This window comes from Fukomys damarensis, unplaced genomic scaffold (genome assembly GCF_012274545.1).
Source record: "Fukomys damarensis isolate Sample0158 unplaced genomic scaffold, DMR_v1.0_HiC HiC_scaffold_21, whole genome shotgun sequence".
Lineage (NCBI taxonomy): Eukaryota > Metazoa > Chordata > Mammalia > Rodentia > Bathyergidae > Fukomys > Fukomys damarensis.
The window spans coordinates 41,266,682-41,278,309 of record NW_022900933.1 but is presented as its reverse complement, the minus strand read 5'-3'; the positions used below and the strand labels follow the sequence as shown (position 1 = coordinate 41,278,309).

The window sequence follows — 11,628 nt, the reverse complement described above, 5'->3', positions numbered from 1 at the left end:
CCCCAGGCTTGGCAGGGGAGGGGGAGGAGGTGGAGGGGGCACTGGGACAGATGTAGCCCCCAGGCCTGGCATAGGGTGTAAAGGGGGCCCAGTGGTGGGGCCCAGGAGAGGTGGTGCAGGTGGGGGCAGGCCGGGTGCTCTCTGTTGGGGGGCCATGGGCTGTGCAGCTGTCACGCAGGAGCTCTGGGAGTCCATGCAAGCTCCAGGAACAGTAGTGGTTTTGGGGGCTGTGTCCCTATGGCTCTGGTCGAGGTCAGCCTGGACACTCTTGTGGACCCGGTCCAGGGGGCTCAGACGGGGCCGCCCTTTGCCAGCCAGCAGCCGCTCAACCACCTCCTCCAGGGTGCACGCCTGAGCTGTGACATGTCGGGGCTTCTCAGGCCAGGGGAGGGGCAGAGAAGGGGTGGGCAGAAAGGCCCGGTTGGGTGGCCTCCCCCTTGGCCCAGGAAAGTGACTTCCCCACGGGCTGTACCTTCTGCTCGCCCACCACTCACCATCACTGGACAGGAGCACGGCCCGGTTCACCAGGCTCTCCAGAGCCTCCCAGAGCAACTGGCCAGAGCGGCCTGAGGGCTCCAGGTGCAGGAGGCCCTGCAGCACAGACAGCAACTGGGCCGATGCTGGGGAGCAGCTCACCTGGGTGGGCGAGAGGCCAGGGGCCTGGTCAGCACCCCACCATCTTCCTGGGCATCCACCACATGCCCCCTCTTCATTCCTGGTGACACGGACTGTCCAGTGCGTTATAGGGTCTCTGCCTTGCCTGCAAGGAGCACGCTCCACCCAGCAGTGACAAATGGAGGTGACTCAAGATGCCGCTGGATGACACCAGGCTGTGTCCCTGCTGGGGGCTGCCAGGCTCAGGACTTGGGACCCTGATGGTGGCCGGCAGCTGGGCCCAGGATGGTGCAGCCCTGACCTGGGCAGCGTGACCCCAGCTCTGTACTATTGTCGGCTTCATCCCCAGGGTCTGCCCCAGCCCTATCCAGGCCCACCTTGTGGAAGAGAGAGGCAAAGACTTCCTGGTGGCTGTTCATGTTGATGCCGTCACACACACGTAGCAGCTCCTCCTCATCCTCCACCTTGGCCTCCTCGAAGGCTTCCAGCTGGATCAGCAGATCTGCATCCTCCAGGTCCCTAGGCAGAGGCCAGGCTGACTTGATGCCCCACTGGTCCCTTTCTACTGCCCCAGCTGGAGAGCGGGGCTCACAGGTCTGAGCCCCCACGTGTTGCCAGGCTGGCCAGGGGTCACCAGGCACCTCCACATATGACAGGAGGGGAAGGGAAAGGTCAGGACCACCTCCAAGGCCAGTCCTCCACAGCCTTGCTTGTCTCCCCTGGCTGGTGAGCAGAGCCCTCAGCAGGCAGGGCTGGGCCCCTAGTGCCCACATGCCTGGGAACGGACACCCACCCCACAGAGCTTGGCCACTCAACAGCAGCCATACCAGCTGCCGGCACTGACGTCCCTGGGGCAGTGCCAACTGAGCTCAGGACAGGTGTTCAGTGTGGCCCAGTTGCACTGGGATGGCAGGTAACTGAGGCAGACTGTTGTCAGTGTGTCCCAAGCTGCGTCTAGATGTGCTCACGCTGACACTTTGTCATGTGCCTGCCGCTGGCAGTAACTGGGGGTGCTGTGCTGACCTGGAAGCCTGGTTTCTACAGCACCACCTGACAGCTGGCTCAGGACGGGACACAGGGCAGCTCTAGAAGCCACCTCTGTCCCCTGGAGGTGCTGAGTGGGCCAGGCAGCTGGGAAGCCAGGGAAGGGGGCCTGGCTTGGGAGAAGCAAGGGGGCAGCTGCAGGACCAGTCACAGCGAAACTCACCTCAGCCGGGTCAGAATGTCCAGCAGCTGCAGCCCTGCAGTACAGAGGGTCAGAGGGTCTGGAGGCTGCCCCTGGAACCCACCGACAACTTGCACCTGTCTTACTTGTATTTGACTCCTTCACCTCCCCTCCTTAGTCACTCTTACCCCAAACAGCACCCACTCACAAGATGTCAGGGGAGAGAAGGGACAGCATGCTAGACACACACGGTGCCTGTTCAGTGGTCACTTCCTACTCTACCACCCAGCTGGTCTTGGATTGGAACCAGCAGGGCTGAGTCACTGACAGGTAGGGGTGGCAGGAGGCTCTGGGCCTTGTGACAGTGTCTTCTTGGGGACGCGTGCAGGTGGGCTCAGGGGAGGGCCCGGCAGAGGGGCCAGGCAGGCAGGCAGTTACCGATGAACTCGCTCCGCAGCTGGGTGCGGGTGCGGAGGTCTTCCGGGGCCAGGATGATGGCATTGATTGCACTAAGCAGGGTGACGACGTAGGGTACGTTGTCGCTGTCTGACAGCTCGTTCATGATGATGCTGAAGCGGTACTGCTGGCTGCACACCGTCTGCAGGGAGCGGGATGAGCGTGCATCCAGGCGGGCTGCATGGCCCGCACCCAGCTGGCCCTGTGCTCACCTTGTAGTGGTCCAGGGCATCCAGCGTCAGCGCATGGCCCTCGGGCGAGTAGATGCACAGGGCGGCCAGCAGCTCAAACACCTGCTTCTTGACCATTACATTAGATGTGTCCAGGGCTGCAAGGAGCAGGTGTCAGTGGGCCCACTGTTCACCCTCCTGGACAGGCTGGCCCACACCGGCCACTGCCTTCTGCCTGCAACTTGGGGCCTGGAGAGTGGACACCAGGGGGCGCCCTGGGCTCACCACGGTACTAGGCATAGGGCCTGGCCTACTGATTCCTGATGTTCATACCCTGCCTCCCACACCACAGAGCCACCCCTGCAGGGCAGAGCTTAGAGGCAAGATCAGGGGACAGCCAGTCCCCTGGGGTCAGCCTAGGCTGGCCAAGCTCCTGCTGCTGGCAATAGGTGGTTTTCCCCAGACAGCACCAACTGTGGTAGGACAGACAGCCTAGGGTCTATCCGTGTCCCACAAGCCCTGGAGTCCTACTCTATCTTTGGCTCAGAAAGTTTTGGGGGTTGTTTCATTGGCCCCCAGACAAAAGCAGTCAGGCAGGCCCTGGCCAGGGAGACAGGCTGACTGGCTGGGCCTCAGGCTGACAGAGGGTTGCCTCTAATCACTTGGCCACACAGGGCCCTGGCTGTTCCCAGGGCCCTGCCCTATCCCTGGCCAGCACTGGAGATTCTGTGGGGCTTGGTTACCCTGGAACAACACAGTGGGTGGGCAAAGGACACATGAGATCCCAGCCAACAAGGGGCTTCTTGCTACTGGTGGGGACCAATTTGGGCCAGGCCCAGGAGACATCAGAGGAATGGTGTGGATGGACGAGGTGGAGGCTGTGCCTGGTGCCTAGGTGCAAGGTGCAAGGGCCTGAAGCCAGGAGGGTCACTCATGGGGCCCTTGGGTGGATACTGTGTGGACCAAAACCTGGGGCTGAGGACGGGGCCACTGCAGGGCTCGTAGTCACAGGACAGAAGGGACGGAAGGGACAGCCAGGTGCAAATGATGGGATGCCCTCTGCCCCCCTGCAGGGAGCCTGCCCAGCTGGGCCTGCCAGCCGCCCTGTGCTCACCCAGGGAGAGCTGGCGCACGTAGCCCTGGTTGCTGAGGATGTACCCGATGCCTGGCTGCGAGTTCAGGACGGCACGCACGCAGCTGACACAGGTGAGCTGCAGCAGGGCGTCGGCAATGCGTGACACTCCGCGGCCCGACAGCCTTGCCAGGGCCTCGAGCAGCAAGTCCAGGCCGCTCTGCTCCAGGAACTGCACCATCCAGCTGCCGTCACTACTCTCCAGCCGCTTGCGCAGGCCCGAGTAGTTGACCACAGAGGGCATCTGCAGCAGCCGGACGCACAGCTCGGGCTCAGCACTCTCCAGGTTGGCCTCCGTGGGGTCTGAGTCCTGCGGCCCCAGCTTCTCCTTCAGCGCCGCCCATTTGCGCTGTGCGCCCTCCTTCACCGACATCTTGTCAAACTGTGGGGCAGGACAGGAGGTGGTCAGCCTGGTCATGGGACAGAGTGACCCACAGGCTGAGAGGCATGGCCACCAGGGGAAGGGGGCACAGTCCTCTGCCTCAGTTTCCCCACTGTGCATCCTGCTGAGAAGACAGGAAGGGAAGAGGGTATGGCCCCCTCACAGAACATGAGCACGCCCAGAGCAGATCCAGGGGAGCAGCAGCCTGAACCAGGAGGCTTGGACGGGCCCAGCAGGTGGCTACACTGGCTGGAAGGCCACCAACCAGTGGGGACAGTGCTGCTGGGTCTCCTTCCTGGCTGCCCATGGCCTTGGGCCCTGAGTGATGAATGCCCAGGGTTCACCCAGGCGGTCAGTGGCCTCATCAGCTGGTCTCCCTAGGCCAGAGTTATGGGGGTAGTGCACAGATGAACCAGCACTGAGACCGTGGGGCCAGAGTGTGGGTCTGGCTCCAGGCCAGCGGCCCCTGAAACAGAACCATGGGCAGGCAGACAGCCTCCTGCTGCCACTTCCAACCTCACTGCCTGGGCCCAGCTGGCTGCAACTCTGTCCAACTATAGCCCTTGGGGACAGCCTCAAAGGTCAGGGGTGTCCCAGGCCCTCCTGCGACCATGTACAGCTGTGATCTTATATTTAGGGCCTGAGAACAGCAGCATGGAGTCACGGGAGGGCAACCCTGGCAAGGCAGCGCTGGGTTGTTCCCACTGGAAGGACGCCTTCCCCATACTCTCCCCTGCTGAATGCGTGAGGCCATGGAGGAAATAGGAAGGCCAGGTCTCATGCCCACTGCCTCATGGTGGGGGACAGCAGAGATATGGCCAGCCCCCAGGGAGTCTGGGAGTCTAAGCGCTCCTGTCCAGCATGGCTCTGCCACAAGTCCAGCTCAGCCTGGTAAGCTAAGACCCCAAAGGGCCACCCAAGACCCACTCTTGCTTGAGTGAGGGTCCTACAGTGCCCCTGCCTGTCCAGAGCACAGAATAAGGCCCTGTCCAGCCCCTCACTGTCTGCCCTGCTGCCCTGTGAATGGACCCACAGCCTGGTCACTCAGCCTAAGCCTTGGCTTCCGCATCTGTATCTCTGGCTCAGGCCTATGGGTGCTGGGGGCGCTGGTGGATTCCACCCCCTTTTCCGACCCCACAGCCTGGGCCCTTGCTAGGCCACAGAAGGCAGGAAGCCTGTGGTCCTCTCTGACTGCCATGTTTAAGGCCCACCCTCGGTCACCTGTGTCCACTCACCCAGATGCGCAAGATCTTGCGGCCGCCTCTGCCCACCCATTCCAGACCCTGCAGAGGGCCTCTTATCGCTGTGGACTTCATGCTGCTTCAGGTCCCCAAGGCCCCACAGGGAGGGGCAGCAGCTGTTCCACCATGAGGAGGAGAAGGCCAAGTGGCCTCTGGATGCCTGACGCCCACCCTATGTAGCTGCCTGAGGAGGTGCCTGGAGCGGGCCCTCCCTTTCCCACCCACCCTCTGCCCTGCTGGCTGGAGTCCCTGCCCCCTTGGCACAGGCTGAGCATGAACACTCCCAGCCAGTCTCTGGCATTTACAGCACCCACTCCAGCTGGGAGCCTGGGCTCTCCAAGCAGAAAGACCTGAACTGGACACAACAGGGCTGCTGAGAGCTGCAGTGCCCAGGTCCCAGGGTCCCCAGATACGAAGGCCAGGGTGCTTGCTGACCTCAGGACTGCCCCAAGCACTGCCCAGTCCTCCCCACCTGTATACCCCTCGTCCCTGGAACTACAGCTCCTTAAAAGACCCCAATTGATGGGCGTCCCCTTGGCCTGGGAGTGGAATCTTGGCAGGAGGTGGCTGGTCCTGCCCTGGTGTCAGCTTGTCTAGCACTGTCCAGCTTGGCCAGCAAGCTTAGCTGACACCCAGAGGCCCAGGTGAGAGCCGTTTTTCCCCCTGGTGCCAGCATAATGCACAGCCTTGGTCAGGCCCCGGGCAGGAATGTGACGCTAGAAAGGCCCTGCCTCTGTGGGGTGATACTGAAACCCCACACAATGGGCAGCCCCAGCAGATACAGGACCCTGACCCACCTTGACCCAACCAAGATCTCACACGACTGGGGGACTTAACCAATGACTGACAGCTTCCATTAGTTTTGTCCAACGAGGAGCCACAGAGCTCTGAACAGGAGACCCCCCCCCCTTTCTGTCAGTCTCTTGCGGGAACTCCAGCCTTGCTTTCTCCACAGAGAGACTAAAGCTCCCCCACCCCTGCTCCCCCTTCGGTCTCTGCCAAGTGACCGCAACCACTGAACATAGCCCTGTCAGCCCAGGGCACAGGAAGTTGAGGACCCAGTTTACTGATCTCAGGGACAAGGTGCAATGGGTAACAGTCCTCATCACACTGGCCAACCCAGGTGGAAGCTTATTCCTGAGCTCAACAGCAGTGCCCTGGGCCAGACACCCTGGCCCTCTGTTTTCCATCTGTAAAGTGGGGACAGGGCCAGCCGGCACTCCGAGGAGTGTCAGGAATGTGGGCCTGTGGCCCTGCCCAGCCCTGGGGCTTAGTGTCTGGTTCCCAGCCAGGCCTGGCAGGGGTGGGGAGACAGGGCGGGGCTGGGGACGGCTCAGACTGGCGTTTGGGGGTGTGGCCTAGGGCGCCCAAGCCCGAATTTGCTACAGCAGTGCTTTATCCGACGAATCCCAGGCTCCAATGAGTCAGGTTTCAGCAGCCCTGCGCCCCCTAGCCCTAAGGAAGCTGCTGCGGGTGGGGCTTCTATCACCGAGGCCCAGAGCTCTAGATCATCCCTCTCTGGGATGAGCAGTCAGAGGCTCTTCAACTTTTGCTTTATCTGCTGAGTGCCCCCCCCCAGGCTTTCCTCTCAGACCCAGGCTCCCCCACGCGCAGGCGGGGCCTCCCACAGGGCGTTCCAGGGGCCAGCCCCCTGGAGAGGTAGGGATGGGGTCCAGTCAGCTGCCGGCCATCTCCCTGGAGGGGGTTCTTGGTAAGATGCCTGCCTCCGGCCTGCACCTGGCCAGCCTGGCATGGTAATGCCTGCAGTTCTATTGCACAAGCCCAGGCAGCAGCACTGACTCCGGGGTGTCAGAGGCCACTGCCCTGGCTGGAGTCATGGGGCCCCCATGTGCTGGAGAAGTGGGATCAAGGGTGCCCGGACCTCACAGGCACTCTACCCCTGCCCTGCTGTGCACACAAAGCCAGAGGGCAGGGTGGGCTGCCCAGCTGGCTCTGAGCTGTGCACTCTGTGTGGAGGGACCCCAGTGAGGGGGAACCAGTCTTTGGCCCCCAAGTGGCAGAGTTCAACCAGCACTCTAGGCTTGGGGACCTGTGGCTCCTGCCAGGTTCCCCAGGAGGTACCGGCCACCTTCGGCCTGTGTCCTGGGGGCCTGGGGAGCTGCATCAGAAGCAGAGGCAGGCATGGGGCATCTGGGGGTGCGGAGGCAGCTGAGAGAGCCCTGGCAGCACCAGGACAGGAGCTGGGATGCGTCTGGGCCCAGAGCCAGTGGGGACAGGGGTGGGGGTAGGCAGAGGAGGGAGCTGTCTTCCACGGGTGGGCAGAAAGAGCAGCAGGAACGGGATTCCGGAACCCGGAGGCAGGGGCTGCACCACTATTTTTAGCTCTTGCAAGAACCTACATTTTTCCACTGCCTGACAACTTTCAGCTCCTGAGCTGCAAGCATCCCTGGCTGCTCCTAGGGTTCTGAGGCAGCCCTTGCAGCTGAGCCTGTCCACTGTGACCCCTGCTCCTGCCAGCTAGGGTTTCTGCTTCCCACTAGGCTGCAAGCCCCCTGGGGGACTGGGTCTGCCCTGGTAGGGTCTCCTGCAGCAGGCTCATCAGGCAGGCCAGGCCTGGAATACCCAGTTGCCACCTGAGACTGCTTCCACACAAGGAGGCCCCACTCCCACTGCTGCTGCTGCCCAGGGTGGGGAGGGCATGATGGTGCTGTCTCAGTGTCAGGTTAAAAAGCAAAAAAAAAGTAGGGAGCAGGTGCATCAAGTAGGACTGCAGCCACATGCGGGGTGACATGTCTATCACCAGGACACCTGCCTAGTGCTAGCAGGAGCAGGAAACAGGAAATGCCTGCCAGAGCATGGTGGGTGCTGCCCTCACCCCACACCTGTGCTGGGCACCACGTACTGGGATTTGGTGGGCAGGCTGGGCCATCTCTGATCTCCCTTCCCCCAGCACCACGCTCCCCGCCCAGGGAGGACAGGAAGGGTGGAGGCCCTACACCAGGAAGCCGGGTTTCGCTTCCATCTGCTGTAAAACAGCACTGGGCCAGGCTGCCCTGGACTTGCCAGTACCAACAGGGCCTCTCTCCAGGCCCCATCTCCCCAGCTGCACAAAAAGCAGAGCCAATGCTTGCTCTCCAAGGGCCTGGATGCCCTGATATCCTTGGGGTTCTGCTGTGGAGTCTGGGATGGGAGAGGCTTGGGGAATGACAAGGACACCTTCTGAGCACAGCACCCTGTGGTAGCCTCACTGGCAGACATGGGGGGCAACAAGTGTCAGGAATCTGGCAGGGTAGGGTCAGAGGCCTCCCCTGGTGCCCAGCCTCATGTCCTTCCTCTGCAGAAGCTTCACTGGGCCATGGGGCACGCCCAAGAGACCACAGGCCACCCCAGGGTGCCTGTGCCTGGGTAGTGTCTGCAAGATGGGACACTTTGGAGACCCCTCTGGAAGGCCGCTGTGTCCCTCCTGTCCTGTGCTGTCCTGTGGAAATTCCTCTCCCAACCCCGGGACGGGGGATGGTGGTGGCTGGGTTAGGACTCAGCTCCTGGTGGCTGTGTGCTAGTGCCTCAGGGCCCAGCCTGTGTGCGGGTGGGAAGGCTGCCCCCTGTCTGCCCCCATGCCAGTCCCAAGGTCCCTGTCCCAGCTCCAGGCTGCCTTCCCAGAGGCAGAACAAAGATGGATTGAGAGTGGGGGAGGGTTAGAGCCTGCCCACCCTGGCACGGCCAAGGCAGCTGCCAAGGCCTGGGGCAGTGGACAGCTCTGATTCTGGGCAGGAGGTTCTGCCACTGACCCGCAGGCCCTGGACAACCACTGCATCTCCTGACCCAGCCCATCAGATGGAAATGAGTGTGTTGACACCAGCTGGGGACAAAAGGAGGAGCTAGGCCGTGAAACTTGTGAAGGGCTGGGCCCCGACTGCCCTGTGACTGGGCTGGGCACCTAGACCCCACTGGACCTGGCAGCCAGCGCCAGCAGCATGTCTGGCCTGACGGGGTGGGTGAGGTGCTTGGTGTGGGTGCAGTGTGCCACTTGACAGCCTGGCTGGGAACTAAGGGTACCAGGCCCCATTCCAGGCTCACTCTGCTCATCTATGAGGTGGCAAGGAAGCCAGGCACGGGGCACAGGCCAGCGATCCCAGCACAGAAGGACACTGAGGCAGGAGGATCAAAAGTTCAAGTACCACCTTGGCAACTCAGTAAGAGTCTGTCTCAAAATAAAAAACTCACCAGGACTAGGGCTGTGGTGGTGGAAGCCCTGGAATCTGTGCCCTGGGTAAAGAAAGGCCAAGATGTTTCTCAGGGATCCAGACCCACTGCCAAGGGAGGGCCTGCACGGTCCCCACCCAGGCTACTCATACCTCCTGTCCTCTCCTGGGTCCCCATCATTGCTCCACTACCTGCTGAAGGCAGCCGCGCCCCCAGCACCCACCTGCAAGGCCTGTGCCCTCTGAGCACAGGCATCTGAAGGACCTGGTGGACACAGGAGGCAGAGACAGGCAGGGCACTGGCAGCGCCCCCTCACCGAGGGTGGTGGCGAGCAGATGTCTGCCTCCCGCTGCTGGTGCAGGCGGCAGAGCAGAACTGTACTTGGAGCGGAACAGGGAATCAGGATGAGGGGATACAGTAGCGGGGGAGGCCAGCTATACACAGAGACTACAACGAGGGCCCAAGAGGACCCGGCCAGGCAGACAGGATCATGGAGGCCACGGGGATGCCAACCCTCCTCACACAGCTGGCCAGGCCCACGCAACCCCACTGTGGAAGGCTAAGGACAGGCCCAGCAGAGAAATCCTTGCCCTGTGGGCACAGCGAGGGCCCGGCTTGGCCTCCTTCCATAGCCTCAGGGGGCCTGAGAGGGACGTACCCCCTCAAGGTGGGTGTCCACCTGCGGCGGCTGCCCACCCCTGCCTGGCCCATTGTCCTCTAGCTGTCTCCATGCTGGGCTTCTGTGTTAGACCTCAGAGGCACAACTTGCAGAACAGGAGCAGACTTGCCTCTCCCTCCCAATGTGCTTCTGGTAGCCCCTGTCCATACCGGCTTTCTCCTAGGCCCAGGTCAGCCTGGCCCCCGAGCAGCCTTGGCTTCCATGGGGGCCTGGCCCAGGGCACAGCCTGGGGAGCAGGGCCTCCCTCCTGGGCACCCCTCCCCTGTCCCTGTGGTGCAGGTGCTGGCCAGGTCTTGGGTAGGAGGCATGGGCAGTGCTGTGGCAGTGCAAGGGTAGAGGCAGTTTCCAGGTGTCCCGGGAGCCCCAGCCCCTGCCCGACTGCCCCTCCTAAGTGCAGCACTGCCGGGGACTTGGAGGCTGGCCAGGGCCCTGTCTGCTCACTCTCCTTCCTGCCACTGGGAAAACTGGATGGAACAGAGAAGTGGTCTTGTTTATTCTGTCCTCAGACAGCATGGGTGGGGTGGCTTCAGTCACCCCAGATGGAGACTCATCCTACCCTGCCAGTGGGACAGATGGCAGATGCAGGGGTCCAGGGATGATGCCTGGGGCAGGGGCCATCCATCAGGGGGCTGCCTGCCCTTGCCCTATCTGGAGACCCAGGGGGGCCACCTGACCAGGACAAAGCCCTCCATATCCCAGGGTGGCAGGGCCTGGCCCTGAAGCCTGCCCCAGCTCTGGGACTTCAAGAGTGATGAGGGACTGTGTGTTGGCGTGGTGTCACCCCCCATGAGAGGTGGGCACAAGGGCCAGTGCCCACAGTGAGGGCTTCATGAGCACTGCCAGAATAGGGACAGAGTCTGTAACTGCCCGTTCCTAGGTTTCCCCACCTGACAGTTCCTTATTTAGTCACATCTTAAAATACTGGCTGTAAGGGGGATTGAGTAACAACCCCACAGAGCAGGCCCAGCTGCCCCTCACCCGGCCTGGCTCCACATCGGTAGTTGTCACCATGGAGGTCACATGTGCTGGGTGCTGGGCAGGGGGGCAGCCGCCGGCTCAGGGCTGGGGGTGCCAGGGACCCTCCTTACTCGGGCAAGCCTAGTGGGGTGGAGGCCTCCACAACTGGAGGCCATGTCTGGGCCTGCGCTCACACCTCCAGGGCCAGAGCCATGCCTGCCACACCTCTGTCCTTGAAGTCAGGCATTTCTAGGCCCGGTGCTACCTGGGCTCCACCTCCCTGCTCTCCTGCTTGACTCCCTAGGATGCTCTCCACAGAAAGAGTAGAAAGCCCTCCTCACACAGCGTCACCCCGCCACAACCCGCACCCACCACAGATGCCTGTGTGCACCAAAGCAGTCAGCGCCATCCCTCCACCCACTGGGGCTCCCGCTGGCACTCTGGAAGACTGAAGCTGGGCTGTGTCCAGCCCCTGGCCCCTTCCGGGCTGGCCCTGGGGGACCATCTGCAGCCCTTTGATGTGCCCTTGTTACCCGGTGATCACCTGTCCCTCCCACAGCCCCCATGAACCTCAAACTTTCCACCTGGGAAGCAAAGCACTTGGATGGAAAGCTCAGATTCTATTTAAGGCAAAGCTCCCTGCCCCCTTCCGAAACGGAGGTGAGCA

General features: G+C 62.2%; 2 protein-coding genes across 2 annotated transcripts in view; both read right to left on the bottom strand.

Moving 5' to 3' along the window:
* Window positions 1–1,440, bottom strand: part of LOC104850386 (inverted formin 2) — an 8,205-nt gene extending 6,765 nt beyond the window's left edge. The window contains exons 1-3 of the mRNA XM_033766743.1: window positions 1,409–1,440; window positions 993–1,134; window positions 495–636 (exon numbers count right to left, since the gene is read on the bottom strand). Of these exons, the coding sequence (XP_033622634.1) occupies window positions 495–636; window positions 993–1,134; window positions 1,409–1,440 (316 nt within the window). The remainder of the gene's footprint in view (window positions 1–494; window positions 637–992; window positions 1,135–1,408) is intronic.
* Window positions 1,441–1,818: 378 nt separating this feature from the next.
* LOC117287138 (inverted formin-2-like) lies at window positions 1,819–5,295 on the bottom strand. Its single transcript, XM_033766858.1, has 5 exons — window positions 5,156–5,295; window positions 3,521–3,920; window positions 2,449–2,564; window positions 2,219–2,378; window positions 1,819–1,856 (listed from the first exon to the last, which is right to left on the bottom strand). Exons 1-5 carry the CDS (start codon window positions 5,234–5,236, stop codon window positions 1,819–1,821), a joined length of 795 nt encoding a protein of 264 aa, XP_033622749.1. The 5' UTR covers window positions 5,237–5,295.
* Window positions 5,296–11,628: the final 6,333 nt, after the last annotated feature.